The following is a 24,379-nucleotide window of genomic DNA, read 5'->3' on the forward strand; positions in this document are numbered from 1 at the left end:
CGTTCGCCATCATTTTTAATAAACGACAGGGTCCACTGGAGCGGTTGACGACGACGATTAACTCGATGAAATAGCACGCGTTTTCAAACCGCGCCCTCCAATAAAACGCTGCTCCCATCAATCGAATAATTTAAATCGAAATTAACAACACTCTCTCGCGTCGCATCTTGTCGCGCGTGACTTGACACCGACAGGTCAAGATCAAATCAAACCGGAATAAAATTGGCGCAAAATACATATATACGTATCGAGAGAGAAATAGGATACCAAAAAATTCTGACGGTCGGAACGCGACGCGTCGTTTGCGTTCCGTTTGCGGATCGGTGACGATAAACGCGTCTCGCTTGATGCAGAATCGCCGAGGCGTTATGTGGAGGGTGAGGTGACGATTCACTATCGCTCGCCGGTGCGTACAGAGGCGAAGGAGCCGCTGAGCGAGGAGGAGCTCGCACGTCGCAGCGCGGAGAACATGCGGCGCGTCTACCAGGAGGAGCGCCGTCGCAAGTACCTCCAGGAGTTGCACGACATCGACTCCCGCAGGCACACGGATAACTTTATGTAAGTACAAGGTGTCTCCCCTTTTCCTCTTTAAATCCTTTTGAATCGGGAGGTGACCGAATGGGATCGAATCGAAGTTCGATCGCTTTGTCTTTTCAAACCTCGGGAATTACCTTCGTTAATGAAGAAACGAGAGTCCTCGCTTTAACGACGTCCTGTCGCAAGGATCGCGTATCCTTCTCGCGATGTCTTTCCGCGCTTTTCCGTGTTCTCCAAACGCGAGAGTGATATTTTCAAAGATGACGTTAATAACGGCACGGCGAAAGGCATGTGCATCTTCAGCTTGTCACACTCGTCGTCGGCTCGTAAACACTTCCTGCTATTCAAACGGCCGTTGCGTAACGCCTCGCGAGCTGTTTTGACGCGGGCGTCACAATGAAAGTGTAGGCGAACGCGCGCAGGTAGAAAAACCGAGAGAGAGAGGTTTCATTGACGCTCGGGGAAGGGTGTCAGGTAGTCCTAGATTTTCTCAAGCGAAATAGAAAGTTCTTGAGTTGAAAGATATTTCGATCTCAATTAAGATTACTCCGTCGTAATCTTCAATTAAGATCGTCGATTATCTCTAAAATATATTGGCCGGATCTATCACAAATCCTCAAGAAAGAACGGAGAGAATATCGAAAAGAATAAATTTACATTCCCTTCCGAGGCGCATTTCGCAACCGCAAAACGCTCGATAATCATCACGATGCCGAGGAGAGTTAGCGTTTGCTCGGAGCAAACAGAAAGACAATCCTGGTTCGCCGCGCTCGAGAGAAACCGTTCCATCTCGCCGACAACACTCCAACAATTTCAGACCATCGCAGAAGTCGCCCATACCCCTGAATCGCTACGACGATTTCGTGGACGATCTGAGCCAGCGGAGTCGATCCCAAGATCAAACACCGGAGCCGCGGCTGGTGGCGAGAGCGCTCTACAATTTCGTCGGCCAGTCGTCCCGGGAATTGACCTTCCGGCGCGGCGACCTCATATTCGTTCGACGACAGGTGGACAAGAATTGGTACGAGGGGGAGTACAACGCGATGATCGGACTGTTCCCCTCAAACTACGTTGAGGTAATCGCCGTAGTCGAGTCTAGATTTTTAACGCGTCGACGCGAAAAGCGAGAGTTGGATACTCGCTGACAAAATCGCGCTTTTATATATCAAGCTCTAAAAAAACTTTCTCGAAACTTACTCGATACAGATTCTGCCGTACGACGGTACGATGCGAACGACACCAAAGAAGACCCACGAGGGACAGGCACGGGCCAAGTTCAACTTTATCGCCCAGACCAATCTCGAGTTGTCCTTGGCGAAAGGTGAGACCGCCGCGCGCCGCGGCTGTTGCGAGTAGAATTTCGTAAACTTCGAGGCAAAACATGTAAATTACTTTTCGGTATGTTTGTGACGTCCGCAGGCGAATTGGTGGTCTTGACGAGGAGGGTCGACGAAAATTGGTACGAGGGACGTATAGGAAACAGAAAGGGGATCTTCCCGATTTCCTACGTTGAAGTCATCACCGAACCCGGACATCGATCAGGTAATTTGATCGGGGAAGCCGGATTGGAAGAAAATAGAAAACCTGACTGACTGAGAGCGATGTCGAAAGCATCGCGAGTCAAACTTCTCGTCGAATTGACGAAATTCATACGAAGTTCGCTTTTATTTCAGAGACACCGATTCAGAACAAACCGGTCGCGTCTCCGGCGGCGCACAGTCTCTTAGCGAACGGCTCGTCCGGAGGGAAAATGAGTATGGGACCCCATCATTACGTGCCGTCCATCCCGGTCAATATCAACACAACCCAGCCCCATTATAATTCACTGGTAACTATCTCGTGTCGTGGCATAATTACTCCGCGGCGTGATTGAATCTTCCCCGTAACCTTTCATTACACCGTCGGATAATGGCCATTTTCGTTGAAAGAGACAGTTTTAATAAAGCGAAAAACGTTTTACAAAGTACACGCCAAAGTAACAGCCCTTTTCGTATTTTACAGCCACGTATGGGGGGGAGCAAGCTGCACGTGTCGCAACTCAGCGAAACCCTGCACATCGACACGCACTCGGAGCCGATTCCGTGAGTCCTGCAAATTGCGTTTGAACGAAAACTTACGCACTAAATTTATGTGATTTGCCATCCGCGCCGCCTGGATCACCGATGACCTACGTTTATTATACTTGTTAAATAACATGTGTTTCATAATAATACTTATAAAATACATGATCACAAAAACTGGTCACCGCTCATCGATGACCAAATTGCACTGTATACACAATAATTACGTAGCAATTTGTAATTTCAAAAGGTGATCATGTTTTTTTTATAGTTATAATATAACAAACGGTCTGAACTGAAAGTTCAGCGTGGATCGTCGGTGTTTCGCGGAATGCATTAACAATCTTTTTGTGCGCTTCGATTTCCGTTGTCTTCTCATTCGCGCGCCAGTAATTCGTGGTAGGAAGAGGTATATTTCAACGATGCTTGCATTTCGACAGATATCGGGCGCTGTACAATTACAAACCGCAGAACGACGACGAGCTCGAGCTGAAGGAGGGTGACACGGTGTACGTAATGGAGAAGTGCGACGACGGATGGTACGTCGGCTCCAGCCAAAGGACCGGTTACTTCGGCACCTTCCCGGGCAACTATGTAGAGAGATTGTGAGGAAGGCCGACGGTCCAGGACTTGGACGCCGCGCGGCGCATCAGGGCCCAGGATAGCTTTCACCAAAGCACTAGGCGGAATCGTTAGGATAGACACCGAATTTCTCAACGTTTAACCCGATCGTCTCAGGCAATACGATCGCGAAGGTTTCCGCAAGTTACGGTTGGGAGAAATTTTTATTGAAACGAATCCCAATGATGTTTTTATTTCCTCCTCCTTTTATTGTAAAAGTGAAGAACAAATTTGTACATAACACGCATAATTGCAACGCGTCTTCTACGGCGTATTATCTGTAGGTTATTATGCTTGTAATTAATTTTACGATTATTCATTTCTTTATTGTGCAAGCGCGCATTTGCGGTTTTAATTATTTCATCGTACGAAAATTTTAAGAGATTTTAGCAATCAATTTTTTAATGACTTAATTGAATTTTAATTATTCTCGCAAATCCCGTTAACACGATACGGAGATTTGTTTTTTTCAAAGATACCAGCTGATGAATCTTTTCGTCTAATTTTCAGTGATATAAAATATTTGCTGATTTCGTTCGAAACATTGCATGATATGTAATTTCATATAACACACGTAACTCGCGAAATGTTACTGATACAACGAATGAAACTTCTAATTAAATCCACGCGATTGCGTCGCACGGAAGTACTTTCGCCAAGTTCGGCGAACGTGATTAAAAGGTTTCGTGCAAACGATTCTTATTCTTATCGTTCTGATCGAATAATTTGAGAGGCGAGAGGGTTAAGCGTCCACAGAGCGGGAAGTGAAAAACGTCACAAGAGTCTTCCTTTTTCGGTCTAGCGACGATGTTATAATCGATAACGCAGTTAGGATAAATATTAAAACTGTCAGTGTTTGCGGCGTGGCGTAATCGGAGCTCTCGTGCGATCAGAATTATTATCGGCATATCAGTAGATCGTCCAAGATATCGATATCTCATTCGTATATTGTCTCCGTACATATTTCTGTCATATCGATCATTATTTGTTACGATATGATATCTTTGCAGTCAACCGTTAATGATATTCAGAAATACCGAAGGTAATCACTGATCGTGTCAGAGTCCTCTTTGGCGTCGAATTTACCAAAAGATTTAGCAAGATAGTACGCTAGGATAAGCGAGTTTGTAAGTAAAATTTGTAAGTAGTGTACGATAACAATTAGTAACTTATTGTTACTGCTGTTCCTGGCGGCTGCTAACTTGATCCAGAAAAGTGTCGAAAAAAAGAAAATAAAGAGGAAAAAAAGAGGCACTGAGAGAATACAACATCGAAGGGAGGGTGGGATTTCAAGATATTTGAGAGATAATGATTAGTTTGAGATTTTAGGGTGGCTGTACTCCGACAAGGGAAGCGAATTAGCACGCGGAGACTTGTGTTGAGTTAGAGAGACGCGGACGGCTGTTTCCCTATGATTTCGGTATTGTAGATAAAATCGGCCACTGTTATTGTTACATTCGTGAGTATTTCGAGACTAATGGACTTATAATTGAAAGTTTGCCTTCCCAAATTAATATTTTTGTAAGCATTATTTGTACCCAGAGTTATATAAATATACAACATATATATATATAATATATATAGAGAGAGTAGATATATATATATATATATATATATATATATATATATATACACACATACATATACATACGGATATCGTATACTGTGTACCACGCGATAATACATAATATATAAAGATACATTATACATGTAAACCACGAATAATTAGCAAGTGTCGGACGTAACGTACATGGAAATATGTATATACATATTATTGACAGTTATATACAATCGCAATGTGAAACTAATGTATCCAAGCCAGATCGTCACGATCTTTTCTAACGTCACTTTATCACGATCGCCTAAGCGTTAGAGTAATAGAAACGAACGCGCGGCAGTCGAGAAACAGACAATACTACTACAATAATTATAGAGGAACGAAAGAAAGATCATGTGACAAGGGCATTATACAGGCGCCGATGTGTATCTGGTAGATTCGAAAGCGATAGGTGCCGTTTTTATCTTTGAAAGAAGCTAAGAGGAAGGCCGTCTCTCTTCATTGCCTTCGTGTTTTCAGCGTACATTTGAGCGGTGGGAGCTTCGTGGAAAAAAACCTTTTTGTTATTCGAAAGCACTGTGGTTTTAAAAAGCCTGCATATTTGATCCATCTTGTTATATTGGATAGCGAAATCAGACTTTCTGTCGATCGGTAAATCGTGGAGATACGATATCTTCACCACAAGGGCAGCTAAATGCACCGCTCGATGTGTGACGAAAACGCGACAGACATTTCATCTTGCGTGCAACGCGAATCTGTGCATACACGTGCGCATATATCCACGTACATATCCCATTAAATCGTAAGACATACGGTCTCAAGTTCGACAACGTTATGAATCACCGAAATAAAAGCCAGGATTATCGTCGAATCTATGTAACTCGGCTTTTCTACTCGTTACGTTTTTCATTTGTAAAGAAAGGATCGACGGTCCCAAAATTCCTACGGAATATCCAAACGGCATGGTATACCGAGCGTAGACGCTGCAACGTGACTTTCGTTTTAATTGCTATAAAATATCCGGAGAAAGTTAGTAATATTTTCGCGATACAACTTTCGGAACTCACACGAAATGATTTTATTAATATAGGTGAGTAAGTTATCAAGTTAAATGTTTAAGATATTTAAGACTTATTTCTTTCTATTCGAGCTTAACTTTGAGGATTTTAATTTTTATAATGATAGTTTCGAGAACTTACTGACAAGTGTAGTATGACCCATTTCGGGCGTTGTGACACGCTCGTCAGTACGAATAATGCGTGATTTTTGCTTGACATATTAAATCAAATTTTATCAGTTAACCATTTGAATTCACTTGTTTTCTCAGCTCGCGCTAACGACGTTACTATGTATTATATACTCTAGATGCAAATAAAACCTAGTCCATTACTAAAATCTGTTACTTCGCGTAATACTTACCTTTTAAAATCAAACAAAAAAAAAATGAACGTAGCACTTAATATAAAAATATCACGATTTCTTACCTATTTCTTCATTTTCCATCCCTGCTTATTTCTTCATAACTTATTTTTTCATGACTTTGTCCGCGAAACAATGAGATTTAAAATTATATTTAACAACAATATTTCAATAGTGTAGTAACTGACTAGTTCATGATTAATCCGTTAAATGTAAGTATTATTTCCACTGCATAATCTCTAGCTATTATTATAACATAATAGTGGTTTCACAGAAATACTACCCAAATTATATATTGACCATTGATCATTGGAAGGACGCAAGTACGGTAAAATACGACACCGAAGATTGTATCAGCTTTAAAATAAGAACGATTCTTCAAAGAAACACGTTGTAACAGCACAAAATTCGTAAATAATCTTTACCATGTTGAAGCTCTTTAAAAAGAAAACGTATATCTTGCTGGCGATTAAAAAATTGGCTTCCAGGCTCCTTCGCATCACGTGCAGGAGCAGCCTTTGCGATTTCACGGATATTTCGTACCAGAAGGAGTCGTATCTGCAACAGCTCTGCGTCTCAGTCGTCATTAAATTTTCGGTTTCGCAAATTTAAGTGATGCAGAGTCTTACATCTTGTCGCGGATTTACACGCTGTGATTAATTATATAATTTCTAGCCTTGCAGACTATAGCAGAACAAGTGGATCAGTTGATCAACGATATATGCCAAGTTCTTCACCGTTACGATAACATCTTCAAATTCCAGCGCAATCTCGAAAACGATAAATACGATATTTCAGTTTCTTTAGTCTCTTAAAACTCGAGAAACGTAATACGGTCTTCTAAAATGTACGAATACCGCAAGTATGAATTACAACGAATTACAACAAATAAAAACGTACTCCGCAGCAAAACTCATCGCTACGACAACTATCATCATTTGCACGGCAAAGGCAACGCAAAAGGTATCTTCAAGAAGCCTCGCAAACCGGCGGCAAATAAACTTACGACAATTTCTGGTTTTTCTTTCTTTTTTATACAAACACGTTTCATATGTAATGGAATTTTACTCACCGTAAAGCTCGCCAGTGTGCATGAACGGGGATCGCGATTTTCCGATTGTAGGTTTTCCAGTCGTCCTGACCGTCATTCGCTGCATCATTACGATCATTACGCGATAGAGTCTCGAGACGAAATCTGCGAACATTTAGACGACAATTCCACTCTCTCGATCAGTCGTAATGTAGAAGAAATATTCTTCGTTGTCCACGAAATAGTATGCCTCGTAAGGCATAATAATTATAGGCCGGGATTCGTTGAGAGGTAATACGACGTTCAGTACGTGAGATAGGAGGCAAGCTGATAAGAATATAACGATGACTAACACCACTGTAACAAAACGAAATAATCGTCCGTCGTTCATTAAATTAAAAATCGTGTGATTTATCTTTCAGCGATTTCCTTACTGGAAAACATAAAGGCAACAGTCTCGCGTTTGCGACATATGTTTTCATAATTTCATATTCCTTCGCGTCTTCCAACTTCTCCCAATCGCTACGCAGACGATGAATAAGACCTTTGTATTCCGGAAACCATGGCATCAGTTTGCGGCGCCGAAAAGATTAACAAAATCGATGTACGATCGTCTTTTTACGCATATTATCCATGTAAGTTCAAAATGTACAATTGACTGGAATGTATAATTTTAATGGGGAAATGAAAGACAGTGGAGAATACTTAATAAAAATGTATAATTGCAATAGTATTAAAGACACATAGTATTGCTCTCTCTCTCTCTCGACGAGTGCCATCGCGGAATATCGTCGGATGCGTAAACAACGCGGGCTACTGAAAGGATGCGAGCACCGTAAAGTACGACATCGAAGTTTGCAGAACCTTTAAAACAAGAGCGTCGTGTCTCGTTAAGAAAGCTCCATAACAAACGTTATCCGGGGGATAATTCTGCGCGCGCGTTACCGTGGTGAAGCTCTCCAGGGAGAAAATGTAGACCTTGCCGGCGCTCAAGAAACTCGGTCGTACGCTCTTCATCATCACCAGCACGATTAGCTTTTGCGATCTTATGGACGCCTCGTACCAAGAACTACTGTATCTGCCATGTTTCGAAGGATAGTTAATTATAATGCAAAACGTTACATGAAATTCAATATTTTCTTTCTTGTAGGTAACTCAAACCTTACATCTTATCGCACGTCTGAAGACTGTGATCTATTAGCTTCTGTCCTTCGAAACTGAGAAAGAATAAATGAATCAGTTGACCAATGACGTACAACACGTATCTGATTGATTCTACAATATCGCCGCCTTGCTGCGTGATCTTTGATATAAAAAAATACAATCTTTTAATAACTTGTACGTGATGGAAAATAATATTTTATCATGAATAAATACATACCTGCAGCAAGGTAATACTTATACCTACGGTCGCTATCGACATTTGTATGGCGAAAGGTATGGTAAAGGTATCCTCGAGAAGTTCCGCGAACCTATGGCAAACGGAAAATAAAATAAACGCGAAAGGAGCCTCCTGTAAATCTTTTTATCTTTTAATGAAAGATGCGTCATATTCTTTTTTTATATAATATACGATGTTACACACTCACTTTAAAGCCTCGCGGTGTGCGTGTACAAAGAACGCGACTCTTTTGCGATAAGTATTGTTAAAATCATTCGTAATCTCCATTGCTTCGTCACAATTACAAAATAGACTTTTAAAATGGAATCTGTAAATAGTTTGTACAATATCTCTCTTTCTCTCCCTCTTTCTCTCGATTTTGTTGACACATATTCCAGATAAATTATATAAAAGTATTTTAATATTAGATTAGTGCAAAAGATTTGAATCATATCATTAAATGAAAATTTCAGCAAAATTGTAGCAAGATTGTCATCGCAAACTTCAGCACACTCTTCTCTTCGTCTGGAGACAGACTTTTCAATTCCTTTTTCCAAAAAACTTTGGTTTTATTATTTTATACTTATTTATATATATAATACAAAGCTTGATGGAAATATTATGTTATACGTCATCAAGCTCGCGAGTTTCTTACCCGACCATAGCGAACATGCTGCAAACATGCTCGACGTACGTCACAAACATACAATCGTGGGCGACTATTCCGGCCATAATGATTTCCCAAGCGATGATGGAATGCCAGAAGATTTTAATGAAGTATTCCCGAGTGTCGACGAAATAATATCCCGGATACGGGGGTAATACGGGACGGGATTCGTTAAGGGGCCACACGACGTCAAGTACGAACGGTATAAGGGACATTGACATAAACGTAAATACCGCTACCGAACAATATACTGCAATGTATATGAAGCGATTCATAAGAAAAGAAACGGGCAGCTTCTGGGAATGAAACAAAACAGAGCCATCCCTCTCATCGGTCCTCACCCACATATACCAGACAGAATCGTCTACTGTTTTCCGCGTATAACTTCATAATCTCGTATTCTTCGGGAGTTTCTACTCCCTTCCAGTCGACGAACAAGTGTTGGGTAAGGCCTTTGATCTGACAAAGCATCAATTAATACTAATATTTTTTTAATAAAATACTGGGCGTTTATAGAAATGTATAATAAATACATGTAAAATTAAGAAAAAATATTGAAATTTCTTTTTCCTAACTGCGACTTTTAAATCAAACATATCAGAGTACTTAATTTCGGAATATATATCGCGAAATGTACCGTGCGGGTATTTAATTGAAACGTGTACACCTTTAGTAAAGCCACAAATGTCAACAGGTACGATGTCATCGCCTCGAACATACATCGCACGCCTGTTTTGCACGTAAATTGATACGCTATCTGAAACCATTGTCATTTCATCATTCTTGCGATAGATCCTTCTTTCGGGTATTAACACCAATTTACCTGCGGAACGACTATAGTCAGCATGGTTGTGGTAAGTAGAGCAACGCGAAATATCCTTGCTCCCGGTTTCATATACGGCCATGCACCAGTAAGCGATGATATTTTGTAGACGATATCATAATAATGCCTCCAGCTCTCCATAATTCTTAGAGAAACGATACCGCGTCTTCGGTATCGCGAAGACGACTAATTCCGAATTTTTGTACGACTGACCGTTCACCCTCCGACGTGAAACGCCAATTAAAATAATACCCCCCTTACGATAAAACCGCTATGCATAGTCGATTCTCGTGAAATACTTTGTTGCGTGTCATGTCAATCAACAGCTGGCACATAGAATTTATCAGAACAGGTGGTATTTGATTCTATGACATTAACTATAACGTATAGTCCCAATGACGAGCGTCTCGTTTTCCATGTTCCCTCCGGACGGAACGTATCGATTAGAATAGTGCGACGAAATGAGTACTCTCCATTGATAGAGAGCCCTCCTGTAAATGTCGTGAGTGTTCGAGGTCTCTGACAGAAACCAGGAGGGAAGGCTTCTTAGTTTACTCAGAAAGTAGAGCAATATCGATAACAAAATAGAATTTTATTATCTTTGTCTCATGACATAATAGCAAATATAAATATTATTTTATTCGCTATATTATTTGTAATATTACGCTCCTGTGGAAAATTTCAGGGATACTTTACTACATGCTGGCGTAATCACCAGGTATCGATCATTACACGTCAAAGGACGATAGTAATGTAAAGTACGACATCGAGCTTTGCACGATCTAAAGAACAGTTAAGGGTTTTACATTTGGTTTGCGTATTTTTTGAACGTGTGTCATGTTAAGTGATTTACCGTTGTAAAATTTTCTAGAGAAAATATGTATATCTTGCCGGCGGTCAAGACACTAGCTTCGATACTTTTTCTCATCACGAACATGAGTAATCTTTGCTCCTTCACAGGTATGGTATACCACGAGCCACAATATCTATAAAATTGCCATTATAAAATAATGCATAAAATATGCACGTTAAATAAGAATACTGATTGTAGAAAATAATTAAATTCTTATGTAAAAGATATCTATGGAAAATATATTCTCTATACCGATCAAATTTATATATCGATAAATAATTCATTTTCAATTAAATATTGTCTCTTTCTCTTACATTTTGTCGCAAGTCTGGAGGCTGTGATCTATCAGCTTTTGTCCTTGGAAGCTTAAGCAGAACAAGTGAAACAATTGAGCAAAAATGAAGAGGAAGTACCTAAGCGCTTCCGCTAAATTGTGCAGCTGTATCGAAAGCTTGAACGCGAGAAAGGTAAAATCCTGTTTTAGTTGGTCATTACGTTACAGAGTTCTAGTATTTGTCTACTCGTAAGTAACTCACTTGTACTAAAGTAATGCTCAAGCCAATTGTAACGATCAGAAGTTGCACGGCGAACGATATCGTAAAAGTGCTCTCAAGAAATTCAACAAACCTATGATAAGGATATAATAATGACGACTAAATATCTAAATAAAAGTCAAGCAAACACATCGTAACTTATCACGGTTTATCAAAGATCATTCAATTGACATTAGGATTAACGATAGAACTATGTACTACGTTTGTTACACACTCACTCTAAAGCCTTATGATGAGCGTAAATCGAAATCACAATATTCTTGTGATACACGGCATCCGGATAATCGATCATATTTTTTTCCATAGCGCGACGTTTATATGACACATGCTCAAATCTAAATCTGTAAGTATTCGCGCGATGCAACGTTATTATAGATATATAGAAAGTTTTGAAGAATTAGTTTCTGCTCCTTTCAAATAATGTGTACTCGAGCTAAAACTATTATTACGTTATGTGTACTCCTCGGTACAGAAATTTCATTTTTCTCCTAACTAAAAGAGATGTGATCTCACTCTCGGTATGAATAATCATTACCCAACGATGGCGAACAGACCGCAGACGTGTTCGACGTAAACGAAAAACGTGGTATCGTGCGCGATTAATCCAGTCATACCTATACTGCCGGTAAATAACTCATGGCAAAAAATATAGTAGAAATATTGATTTTCGTCAACGAAATAGTATGCCGGATATGGGAGCATTACAGGGCGGGAAGTATTCAATGGAAACAGTACATCCAAGATGCGTGGCACGAGAGCGGTTGTTGCAAATATAACGGTACCCACATAAATAAATGCTGCAACAAGAACAAAATTCGTCAAAACGAGCGCCTACTAAAATGAAAAATTAAGATCAATTAAAAATTATGTTGTATATTATTTTTGAAAGTGTCTCTGTTGCTTCGTCGAACTTGTGCAATATATAATATCTTTAAATATACCAATGCCTGGACACGTACCTATGTTTGGACATTTTTATCATTTTTGTCCTTAAATTAGTTATAATGTGAATTAAAATCAAAGAATTGAAGACAAAAATATTTTTCTCGTGTTATATTTTTATCTTTGATTTTAATTCGCGTTATACTTATTTAAAAACTAAAATGATAAGGGGGTATATACCTTTCTCGGACCAAGAAAATGGCATATTTCATGATTTTTTTCCGGCGAAAGTATAAAAGATACGAAGATCGGGTATTTCGCAAATGAAAATACGTATTATTTAGAGTGCAATTTCTGATTTTTGTTTTTTATTTGCGATGCCCCTACAGCCCCTCGCCCTAGGCCCTGCATGTCATGTAGGGTTTTGCGGTACCGGCGGAATCTCCGAGCTGGTTCATCTGTAGACAAAAAATCAAATAAGGTCTTAAAATTTATGATATCTTCTAGTTTCTGTCGGATGGGATTTCCGAAATTTTGATTTTTAACAAAATGGCGGACTTTCAAACTTAAGACATCGATTTTTAGCCAAAATTTTTATTTTGTTTCTTAAAAAACAAATAGAAATAATAAAGAAATTGCAAAGAGCATCCGACAGGAACTAGAAAATATCATAAATTTTAAGACCTTTTTTGATTTTTTGTTTTCAAAGGAACCAGCTCGGAGATTCCGCCGGTACCGCAAAAACATGCAGGGCCTAGGGCGAAAGGCTGTAGAGGAAGTACATTCCATCGTAAATAAAAAACCAAGATTAGAAAATGCACTCTAAAATACGTACTTTCATTTGCGAAAAACCCGATCTTCGTATCTTTTACTTTCGCCGGAAAAAAATAATGAAATATGCAATTTCTTTTGGCCCGAGAAAGGTATATGCCCCCTTAATATAGCACAAAAATTAGACTAATATTTTCGTCGGAACTAGTTCATAATATCTATTTTTATTTAATTCAAACAAAGCAGAGAAAATATGTATATCATCTTATTTTAATTTTTTGATTGCATAAGAAAATAAATTTCGTTAATTCCCAGCTAATTGTAAGATCAGCTGTTACTTACAGCCGTATATCAGCGCATACCATCTGCCTGTCTCGGCATATTTTCTCATAATGTCGCGTTCTTCCTTAGTTTGGAGCATTTCCCAGTCTACGAATAAGCGATCTGTGAGATCTTTAATCTACAAACATCACCGATATATTCGACATTTCAGATGTAATATTCTCGGCGGATATAACAACATTGCCAACAGAATCTAACAATAAGATTTTGTAATAATAAAGCTAAATCTGTGGCTCAGGATTGAAATACCAATAAAACGTACTTTTCGACTGTTAAATTGATATGTGAACATTTTCAATACAACTACCACACACAACATATATAGTGGTAAAGTCTCGTAGATACACTGCGCGTTTTCGCATACGCAAAATCTTGACGTCTGGAAATGCATTCACGTGAATAAAAGAGCATAAAATTTTTCTAAAATTATTGTGATACTTCAATTGCAAACAGACAATTTAACATGCGCGGAATTTTAATAAGTTTCTACTATTATTTTATTTTTCCTTCTAAAAAAAGAAAATTTTAACGTCAATTAACGTTACCTGTGGAAAGAATGCAAAGAATACAAGTACCATTATAAATGCAAAGGCAATCATTCTGTCTTTAGGCTTCTGATAGGGCCACTGACCGATTAACATGAGAAACTTTTTATTGATATCGTAATAGTAACTTCTGCTAGGTTCCATACTTCACGACGAAACGATCTTCTCGGTACTGCAATGTGGCATCTAAATTTCGAGCCTATTCTCGTAGATATTTTTTCCGCAATAAGGGTCGGGGCTATAAGTAAATTAATTTTTCAAATACTGCTCCGTGGCACGCGCGCTCTTCTCCCTTTGTCGGAGCGCACGATTTCATAACGATCACGCGGGTTTTCGTAACTGACAAGCGCTTATATGCTCAGTGTATGTCTTGTGTAAATATAACATGTTAATAGTAGGTGCGAGTGGACAGCTGACACTTTGTGAAGTACAGTTTGAATTACGAGGGTATCGAATATGCTGGAAAATACAATGGACATTTTCAGACATTTGTAATCACATTCAATTTCACTGAACAGTTGTCTCTCGGACAATATGTGTATTTACCTGCGGGGCGATTGTACTTGACAGGGCAACGCAGAACATCTTCATTCCCAGTTTCTGACGTAGCCATATATCGGTGAGCGATGGTACTATAGACGAAGTCATAATGATGACTCCAGGCTTCCATAACACTTGGTGAAACAGTAGTGTCGCGTCTTCGGCACCGCAAAGACAACTTAGTTCGTACTTCCTGTTTTAATTTTGAACTCATTGCTCATCTTGTGATACGAGACACGAATCAAAAAGTATCTTCGTGGAAGGTGTAATACAGACATAGACAACTCTTGCAAAATAACTTGTGCGTGTCGACCGACTAATGGATTCTATGGACACTGGTGATATTTTGTTCCTTTGACAGTAGTGCAGCTCCATTCGGCTCATTTTTCAAGTTCCCTGCGGAGAGAACGTATCGATCGGAATAAAATAGCGTGACGAAATGAGTACTTTCTATCGGCAGAGAAAAGTGTATCGTGAGTATTCCAGGCCTCCAAGGAAGATTGAAAGGGAAAAATTTTTAAGTGCTTAGCAATATCAATAAAGATATAAAATATCAAATATAAACATTATTTTATTCTATATATAATTTGTAACATTATATTCGTGTAACATATATATTCGTGTAGAATGCTTCAGGGAAAATTTACTATTTTACTATATGCTGTTATAATCTTATCGGATATCGATCACGATACGTCAAAGGTCGATAATAATGTAAAGTATGACATCGAGCTTTGCACGACCTGAAGAACAGTTAAGGGTTTTACATTTGGTTTGCGTATTTTTAGAACGTGTGTCATGTTAATTGTTTTACCGTTGTGAAATTTTTTAGAGAAAATACGTATATCTTGCCGGCGGTCAAGACACTAGCATCGATACTTTTTCTCATTACGAACCTGAGCAGTCCTTGCTCCTTCACGGGTATGGTATACCACCGGCCACAATATCTATAAAATTGCCATTATACGCATAAAATAAGCATGACGAATAAGAATACTGATTGTAGAAAATAATTAAATTCGTATGTAAAAGATATCTATGGAAAAGATATCCTCTATAGAGTAACTCCGGTATTTACACCGCGCGGGGATTTACGCGGCAGAAGTCGGATAAAATAGAAAGAATAGAGATACTTGCTCGCAATTACACTGTTATGTGCCTTTATGCCATATTAGTATGGTGTTGTAAGTTCTTTACTGTTAATATTAACGAAACCGTCATGAGTTGAATCGATTTCTCACCGTAGTGAGTAGCGTGATCATATATTGCGACCTACGTAAAATGATTACTATAGGGAATGTAAAAGGTTTAATGGTTATTTCGTGATACATAAGTGTAGAGAGATAGTAAAGGATGGAATATATATATATACAGCAAAATACATAGTGCATAGCTCTTATATTCTTTGTTTAGCTTGATATCTTGTATATCCCTTCTGTTTAGGATATACGGCATTTTAGCATGCGGGATTTATGCCATAGTACAGATGCTCTGTAAAAATCGAAATCTCCTACGTGCAGTTCTTTTCCTTCCTTTTTCTTGGATCGTATATCAATAACCTTTAATGTATCTATCGTTCTTCTATTTTCTTTTTAAAATTTTTCAGTTTTATATTTTGTTTATCATTCTTACATCTTAATAAACTTCTTACAAACATTTTATAACTTATTATGACATTTTATTGCCTTATTTATAAACATTATTTGTAATTTTTTATAAGGCGTATATTTCACCCATGAATATCATATATCCTACCCCTATAGGATATATGGCAAAAATGCAAGGGTTTCTAAAAGTTCTTTTATATTAAATACAAAGAATGAATATTTCATATTTCTATTTTTTTTAATAGTAGTAGACAGTATAAAGTTTTTATTGGTATAATTCATTTGCCTTAAACATAGTAAATAGTACTCGATAAATTAAGTTTCCCTTAGCTGCGGCGTTTATACCGGAGTTACCCTACCGACCAAATTTATATCGATAAATAATTTATTTTTAATTTAATATTGTCTCTTACATCTTGTCGCAAGTTTCAAGGCTGTGATCTATCAGCTTTTGTCCTTGGAAGCTTAAGCAGAACAAGTGAAACAATTGACCAGAAATGAAGAGGAAGTACCTCAGCGCTTCCGCTAAATTGTGCAGCTGTATCGAGAGCTTGAACGCGAGAAAGGTGAAATCCTGTTTTAGTTGTTCATTACATTACAGAATTCTAGCATTTGTATCGTAGGTAACTCACTTGTACTAAAGTAATGCTCAAGGTAATTGTAACGAACAGAACTTGCACGGCGAACGATATCGTAAAAGTATTCTCAAGAAATTCAACAAACCTATGATAAGGATATAATAATGACAACTAAATATCTAAATAAAAGTAAAGCAAAAACGTCGTAACTTATCACGGATTATCAGAGATTATTTAATTGACATTAGGATTAACGAAAGGAATATGTATTACGTTTGTTACAAACTCACTGTAGAGCCTTATTATGAATGTAAATCGAAATCACAATATTCTTGTGATACACGGCATCCGGATAATCGAGCATATTTTTTTCTACAGCACTACGTTTATGTAACAGATGCTCAAGTCTAAATCTGCAAGTAGAGCGTGAAATAATGTTATTAGAAAATTTTCAGAATTAATTTCTGAATTTGAAAATTAACCCTTTCGGTATGGAGAGTAACTATAGTCACTGTCCATTGTAGAGTAGAGTGGGGCAAAAGTACACACTTAGTCTTTGATCCCATATATCTGCCGTTGAGATATAGCTAGAATCTTGAAGTTTGAACTGTAAAATCTTCAAACATTCTCTTTCAAAGTTCACTAGGCTTTATGTTTATATTTTGAATACATTCCATGCAATAAACTTTTCTTGAACTGATTGTAAAAACACACTTTTGCCCATAATTTATATATTGTATAGATTGCATTTATGAACACGAGAAAAAATTTAAAAAAATTTGTCTTACACCACGATAACTTTTACCCCTCCATTTGTTTTCGTGTAAGTTAAGTTGGCAACACTAAGTTAATTCGTAAACTGCCATGACTGAGTGACGCCGTATGACAGTCGATTCGACTGACCAGCGTTGAAACTATTAGTATTTTCGATTTGTTGACTCGATCCGACTCGGATCAGATCGAAAGTACAGTTTAAAACTCGATGACTCTAAATTATATCATGACAGAAAGCGTTTCTTAACTTCCATCACATATTCTTAGCATTATGGCAGCATATTATCATATTTTATTATAATTTTTCCGAATATTCAATCTGACTCGAGTCGGGTCGAGTCAACAAATCGAAAACGTTATATTAGGTAAGTTTCATTTTTCAGCTTTTTAATGTAATAACATTTTGATTTCTTCCAAACTGTATTTCATAAGTAGAAGTAAACTTAAGTAAATTGACAAGACATTTTGATTAACTAGTTTCTGGAGTGTGTCGTGTTATATTAGACATTTCAAATTGTTATCCGTAGATAGTATCGCCGGTAATTAAAAAGTGGTAATTAAAGCCGGCCGAGCAACTTGAAATGTTAACTTGAAACGCTTCTGTTGATAAATATTTTAAATTGTTTTTGTTACTGAATTTTATTACACTAGTTAGATATAATGAGATGATACATATAGTAATTAAAGGGATTGAACGTCGAGTGCCTAACTCTCTCGGCCGAATCGCGTATATCGGCGAATCGACGCTTTGGTCACTGGAGGGCCGTTCGCGTCCCAGTCGCTCCGTACCAAAAGGGTTAACTCCTTTCATGTAAATATGTACGAAAACTAAAACTATTATTACGTTACATTTATTCTTCGGTATAAAGAATTTTATTTATCTCCTAACTAAAGGAGATGTGATCTCGTTCTCGATATGAATAGTCATTACCCAACGATGGCGAAAAGACCGCAGACGTGTTCGATGTAAACGAAAAACGTGATGTCGTGCGCGATTAATCCAGTCATATTTATAACGCCAGTAAATAACATAAGGCAAAAAATATAATAGAAATATTCATTTTCGTCAACGAAATAGTATGCCGGATATGGGAACATTACTGGACGGGAAGTATTCAATGGAAACACTACATCCAAGATGCGTGGCACGAGAGCGGTTGATGCAAATATAGTGGTAGCCATATATACAAATGCTGCAACAAGAACAAGAATACGTCAAAACGAGCGCCTATACCAAAATTAATAATTAAAATTAATTAAAAATTATGATGCCTGGACACGTACCTATGTTTCGACATTTTTATCATGTTCGTTCTTAAATAAATTATAATGCGAATTAAAATCAAAGAATCAAAGATAAAAATATTTTTCTTGTATTATATTTTTATCTATGATATTAATTTGCGTTATGTTTATTTAAAAACTAAAATGATAAAGGTGTCCAGACATTGGTCTTAAGTGTCTCGGTATTGGTGCATTTACCTTAATATAGCACATAAGTTATATTAATATTTTCGACTGAACTAGTTCGGAATATTTACTTTTATTTAATTTAAACAAAGCAGAGAAAGTATGTATATAATTTTATTTTAATTTTTTGATTGCATAACAGAATGAATTTCGTTAATTCTCAGCTAAATGTAAGATCAGCTATTATACTTACAGCCGTATATCAGCGCATACCATCTGCCTGTCTCGGCATATTTTCTCATAATGTTGTGTTCTTCCTTAGTTTTGAGCATATCCCAGTCTATGAATAAGCGATCTGTGAGATGTTTAATCTAGAAATATGAGCAATATTTTGGATGTAATATTCTCAACGGATATAACAACATCGTCAACATAATTTAACAATAAGATTTTGCAATAATAAAGCTACATCTGTGGCTCAAGATTAAAATACCAATAAAACGTACTCTCCGGCTGTTAAAACAATATGTGAAAATTTTCAATACAATTATCACTTGCAACATATATATTGGTAAAATATCGTAGATACACTGTGCGTTTTCGCACATGCAAAATTTTGCCGTCTGGAAATGAATAAAAATTCGTGAATAAGAAAGCATAAAATTTTTCTAAAATTATTGTGATACTTTAATTGCAAACGAACAATTTAACATGCGCGGAATTTTAACAAATTTCTATACTATTATTTTATTTCCATTTCTAAAAAAAGAAAATTTTAACGACAGTTAACGTTACCAGTGGAAAGAGTTCAAAGACAAGTATAATTATTATAAATGCAAAGGCAATCATTCTCTCTTTCGGCTTCTGATAGGGCCACTGGCCGATTAACATGAGAAACTTTTTATTGATATCGTAATAGTAACTTCTGCTAGGTTCCATACTTCACGACGAAACGGTCTTCTCGGTACTGCAATGTGGCATCTGAATTTCGAGCCTCCTCTCGTAGGTATTTTTTCCGCAGTAAGGGTCGGGGACATAAGTAAATTAATCATTCAGATACCGCACCGTGGCACACGCGCTCTTCTCCCTTTGTCGGAGCGCACGATTTCATAACGATCACGCGGGTTTTCGTAACTGACGGGCACTTATACTAAGTATATGTCTTGTGTAAATATAACATGTTAATAGTAGGTGCGAATGGACAGCTGACCCTTTGAGAATACAGTTTGAATTACGAGGGTATCGAATATGCTGGAAAGTACAATGGACATTTTCAGACATTTGTAATCACATTCAATTTCACTGAACAGTTGTCCGTCGGACAATATGTGCATTTACCTGCGGGGCGATTGTACTTGACAGGGCAACGTAGAACATCTTCATTCCCAGTTTCTGACGTAGCCATATATCGGTGAGCGATGGTACTATAGACGAAGTCATAATGATGACTCCAGGCTTCCAGAACACTTGGTGAAACAGTAGTGTCGCGTCTTCGGCATCGCAAAGACAACTTAGTTTGTACTTCCTGTTTTAATTTTGAACTGATTGCTCATCTTGTGATACGAGACACGTATCAAAAAGTATCTTCTTGGAAGGTGTAATACAGACATAGACAACTCTTGCAAAATAACTTGTGCGTATCGACCGACTAATGGATTCTATGGACACTGGTGATATTTTGTTCCTTTGACAGTAGTGCAGCTCCATTGAAAAGCGGCTCATTTTTCAGGTTCCCTGCGGAGAGCACGTATCGATCAGAATAAAATAGCGTGACGAAATGAGTACTTTCTATCGGTAGAGAAAAATGTATCGTGAGTATTCCAGGCCTCCGAGGAAAATTGGAGGAAGATTGGAAGGGAAAAGTTTTTGATTGCTTAGCAGTATCAATAAAAATATAAAATTGTATTACTTTTATCTCATTATATAATAGCAAATATAAATATTATTTTGTTCTATGTATAATTTGAATTAATATATTCGTGTGGAATGCTTCAGGGATATTTTACTACTTTACTGTGCTGTTATAATCTCGTCGGATATCGATCACGACACGTCAAAGGACGATAGTAAGGTAAAGTACGACATCGAGCTTTGCACGACCTGAAGAACAGTTAAAGGTCTTACACATCTTTTTGGTTTGATATGGTTTATAACATTTGTCATGTTAATTGTTTTACCGTTGTGAAACTTTCTAGAGAAAACACGTATATCTTGCCGGCGGTCAAGATACTAGCTTCGAGACTTCTTTTCATCGCGAATAAGAGCAGTCTTTGTTCCTTCACGGGTATGGTAAACCACAAGCTGTGATATCTAAAATTATACTTGCATTGTTATCATTACATACAAAATAAATACAATAAATAAGGAATACAGTCTACTAATTGCAAGAAATATTTAATTTTTATAAGTATTTCTGTGGAAAATATGTCTTGTATATCAAACAGCTAATTTATTTTTTAATTTAATATTGTCTCTTACATCTTGTCGCAAGTCTCGAGGCTGTGATTTATCAGCTTTTGTCCTTGGAAGCTTAAGCAGAACAAGTGAAACAATTGAGCAATAATGAAGACGAAGTATCTCATCGCTTCCGCTGAATCGTGCAACTGTATCGACAGCTTAAGCGCAAGAAGGATAAAATCCTGTTTTAGCTCCTTATTACATTACAGAATTCTCGTACTTGCCTATTCATAAGTAACTCACTTGTACTAAAGTAATGCTCAAGCCAACTGTAACGATCAGAAGTTGCACGGCAAACGATATTGTAAAGGTATCTTCAAGAAGTTTAGCGAACCTATAGTAAGAATACGACATTGGTGACGATTAAATAAAACTTATAAAAGCAACACTTATCAGTAGTTTATCAAAGATCATTCTAGTTAATTAGCATTGAAAATTAATGATACAAAAATGTGCTGCAATATTATTATATACTCACTGCAAAGCTTGTCGATGAGCGTGAATCGAAATCACAATATTCTTGTGATACACGGCATCCGGATAATCGATCATACTTTTTTCCATAGCACTAGGTTTATATGACACATGCTCAAATCTAAATCTGCAAATATTTATACGCGAACCAACGTTATTAGAAAGTTTTGAGAATTAATTTCTGCTGCTTTCAAATAATGTACAAGAGCTAAAACTATTACTACGTTATGTGTACTCTTAACAGAAAATTTTATTTATCTCCTATATATATAACTAAAAGAGATGTGATCTCACTTTTGGTATAAATAATCATTACCCAACAATGGCGAAAAGACCGCAGATGTGTTCGACGTAAACGAAAAACATGCTATCGTGCGCAATTAATCCGGTCATGCACACACTACTGGTAATTAACATATGAAGGAAAATATAATAGAAATATTGATTTTCATCAACGAAATAGTATGCCGGATAAGCTAACATTACAGGGCGGGAAGTATTCAATGGAAATACCACATCCAAAATGCGTGGCACGAGAGAGGTTGTTGTAAATGAAATGGTAGACACGTAAACGTACGCTGCAACGAAAACAATATTGGTGAAAACGAGCTCCTACTAAAATCATTTTTTTAATATTGGAAAGAATTATGATAATGAAAATATTTTATAGTTTATTTTTATTTTTATAAGCATATCTTTCTCTTTAGAAATTTTCCTTTTTAATCAATATCTATTTTATACTATTCTGTTATATTTCCTTTGTCAAATAAAATGTGTAGCAGAATGTGTCAGGTTTTTTTATCTTAACAGAATAAAGTTGTAAATTCAAATATTTTTAGTTTGCACTGACTGGCGATTTTATCTAGGGAAAAAATCCTTTTCCTTGAGCAACATATATCTTTTATATTTTGATATAACGTCAGTTAAGCTGCATTAATATCTGAAGCACTATACGCAAGCGCGATAAAAACATATTATCTTAATTCTTTAATTGCATAAAGAAATAGATCTGTTCGATTCTCAACTAAAATCGAATAATTACGTACAGCCATATGTCAACGCGTACCATCTGCCGTTTTGTGCATACTTTTTCATAATGTCGTGTTCTTCCTTAGTTTGGATCATATCCCAGTCTACGAACAAGCGATCTGTGAGATCTTTAATCTACAAACATCACCGATATATTCGATATCTCAAATGTAATATTCTCTCAACAGATATAACAGTTTTCTCAACAAGATCTAAGATTTTACAATAAAGTTATTCATGTCTGCGACTTAGAATTAGAATATCAATAATATTCTTATTAAATGGACGTACTTTCCGGCTGTTAAACTGATACGTGAAAATTTTCACCAGAATCATCACTGTCAGCATATGTGGAGGTAAAGTTTCATAAATACACAGCGCGTTGTCGCATATGACAAATCTTGCTATCTAAAAAATTGCATTTATTTGTAAATTTTATTTAATTCCGAATCCTAATAAACTTCTATTATTAGTTTCTTTTTTCTAAAATAAAAATTTCAACGCTAACGTTACCTGTGTAACAAGTGCACTGGCATCAAGAATGAGTATGAAAGTCAAGAAAGACAAACTCTCTTTCAACTTCTGATAGGGCCACTGGCCGACTAACATCAGGTACCACTTACAGATATCGTAATAGTGATCGCTACTATGTTCCATACTTCACGAAGAAGTGGTCACTACAATGTTATCTGAATTTCGAGGCTTTCCTCGAAAGGTCTTTTTCTCGCCAGGTAAGTGTCAGTTATAAATAAATAAATATTTTAGATAATGCGTTCCGCATACCTACTAGTCTTCCTCCCCTAACCGGACGCGCAAGCGATCACGGGTTTTCGTAGGTGACAGGCACTTACGATAAGTGTACGTCTCGCATAGATGCAACGTAATGATAGGCGCGAGTGGACAGCATTTGACAGCTGACTCTTTGAGAAATACTCTACTGCTTGAGTTACGAGTGTATGGAATACGCTGGAGAGTCCGATAAACATTTATAACTCGTACTGAACAGGTCTAGGTCTCGAGCTACGGTTTGCGTATTTTTTCGACAATAGAAAACAACGGCAGTGTCGCGATAAACTTCGGCGAGTACAGTTTTGCTTTCGTAATTATACGCAGAGGAGTATTACGTTAGCGAATAGTCTCAATTAATTACTGATGTCGTCACGCGAGATTAAGAGCACGCAAAACACAAAGCTTGGTAGGATATATAAATGATATTTATTTAATTATTGTATTATGTATGCCACTGGATGTTATCCTCGTAATAGGTATTTCTATAATTATATCAGTAGATCATTATTATCAACTTTCGGCTTTCCTTAATGTATATTTTCAAAAATATCTGAGATTCTTCATCAAAAATGTGTTTCATATAAAAGTTTTACAGTAAAAATTCCATTATTTAAGCACGTCAACATTTTGAAAAGATAATTATTTTCGAAAACTCACCCTTTTGCATCTGTTAATTAA

The 24,379-nt window shown here is 37.2% G+C and overlaps 3 protein-coding genes and 1 pseudogene across 21 annotated transcripts in view; 1 reads left to right on the forward strand and 3 right to left on the reverse strand.

Moving 5' to 3' along the window:
* LOC139777565 (sorbin and SH3 domain-containing protein 1-like) overlaps nucleotides 1-7,967 on the forward strand; it is a 75,736-nt gene extending 67,769 nt beyond the window's left edge. For 17 of the 19 annotated variants that reach the window (XM_071715064.1, XM_071715070.1, XM_071715071.1 and 14 more), the window contains 7 exons: nucleotides 354-558; nucleotides 1,355-1,613; nucleotides 1,744-1,858; nucleotides 1,957-2,079; nucleotides 2,211-2,365; nucleotides 2,539-2,618; nucleotides 3,038-6,171. In XM_071715064.1, coding sequence (XP_071571165.1) covers nucleotides 354-558; nucleotides 1,355-1,613; nucleotides 1,744-1,858; nucleotides 1,957-2,079; nucleotides 2,211-2,365; nucleotides 2,539-2,618; nucleotides 3,038-3,206 — 1,106 coding nt within the window. In that variant the 3' untranslated portion in view covers nucleotides 3,207-6,171. Of the gene's footprint in view, nucleotides 1-353; nucleotides 559-1,354; nucleotides 1,614-1,743; nucleotides 1,859-1,956; nucleotides 2,080-2,210; nucleotides 2,366-2,538; nucleotides 2,619-3,037 lie in introns of all 19 variants that reach the window. The other 2 variants (XM_071715084.1, XM_071715076.1) reach the window with 1 other exon arrangement.
* LOC139777562 (uncharacterized) lies at nucleotides 6,555-7,616 on the reverse strand (annotated as a pseudogene).
* LOC139777563 (uncharacterized) lies at nucleotides 7,928-23,569 on the reverse strand. Its single transcript, XM_071715061.1, has 19 exons — nucleotides 23,426-23,569; nucleotides 23,204-23,320; nucleotides 22,930-23,047; nucleotides 22,200-22,461; nucleotides 21,888-22,010; nucleotides 21,653-21,743; nucleotides 21,431-21,567; nucleotides 21,130-21,262; nucleotides 19,206-19,323; nucleotides 18,473-18,735; nucleotides 17,059-17,216; nucleotides 16,801-16,913; nucleotides 16,604-16,715; nucleotides 15,480-15,530; nucleotides 14,590-14,776; nucleotides 8,815-8,996; nucleotides 8,607-8,697; nucleotides 8,392-8,528; nucleotides 7,928-8,303 (listed from the first exon to the last, which is right to left on the reverse strand). The coding sequence occupies exons 1-19, from the start codon at nucleotides 23,567-23,569 to the stop codon at nucleotides 8,039-8,041; spliced, it is 2,802 nt and encodes a 933-aa protein (XP_071571162.1). The 3' UTR covers nucleotides 7,928-8,038.
* Nucleotides 10,511-14,228, reverse strand: LOC139777574 (odorant receptor 33b). Its single transcript, XM_071715103.1, has 9 exons — nucleotides 14,044-14,228; nucleotides 13,761-13,877; nucleotides 13,499-13,616; nucleotides 12,039-12,300; nucleotides 11,722-11,844; nucleotides 11,486-11,576; nucleotides 11,264-11,400; nucleotides 10,950-11,082; nucleotides 10,511-10,878 (listed from the first exon to the last, which is right to left on the reverse strand). Exons 1-9 carry the CDS (start codon nucleotides 14,185-14,187, stop codon nucleotides 10,825-10,827), a joined length of 1,179 nt encoding a protein of 392 aa, XP_071571204.1. The 5' UTR covers nucleotides 14,188-14,228; the 3' UTR covers nucleotides 10,511-10,824.
* Nucleotides 23,570-24,379: the final 810 nt, after the last annotated feature.

Source organism: Temnothorax nylanderi, unplaced genomic scaffold, assembly GCF_030848795.1.
Source record: "Temnothorax nylanderi isolate EJ_2023f unplaced genomic scaffold, tnyl_v1.0 TNYL_tig0154_pilon, whole genome shotgun sequence".
NCBI classification, from domain to species: Eukaryota; Metazoa; Arthropoda; class Insecta; order Hymenoptera; family Formicidae; genus Temnothorax; species Temnothorax nylanderi.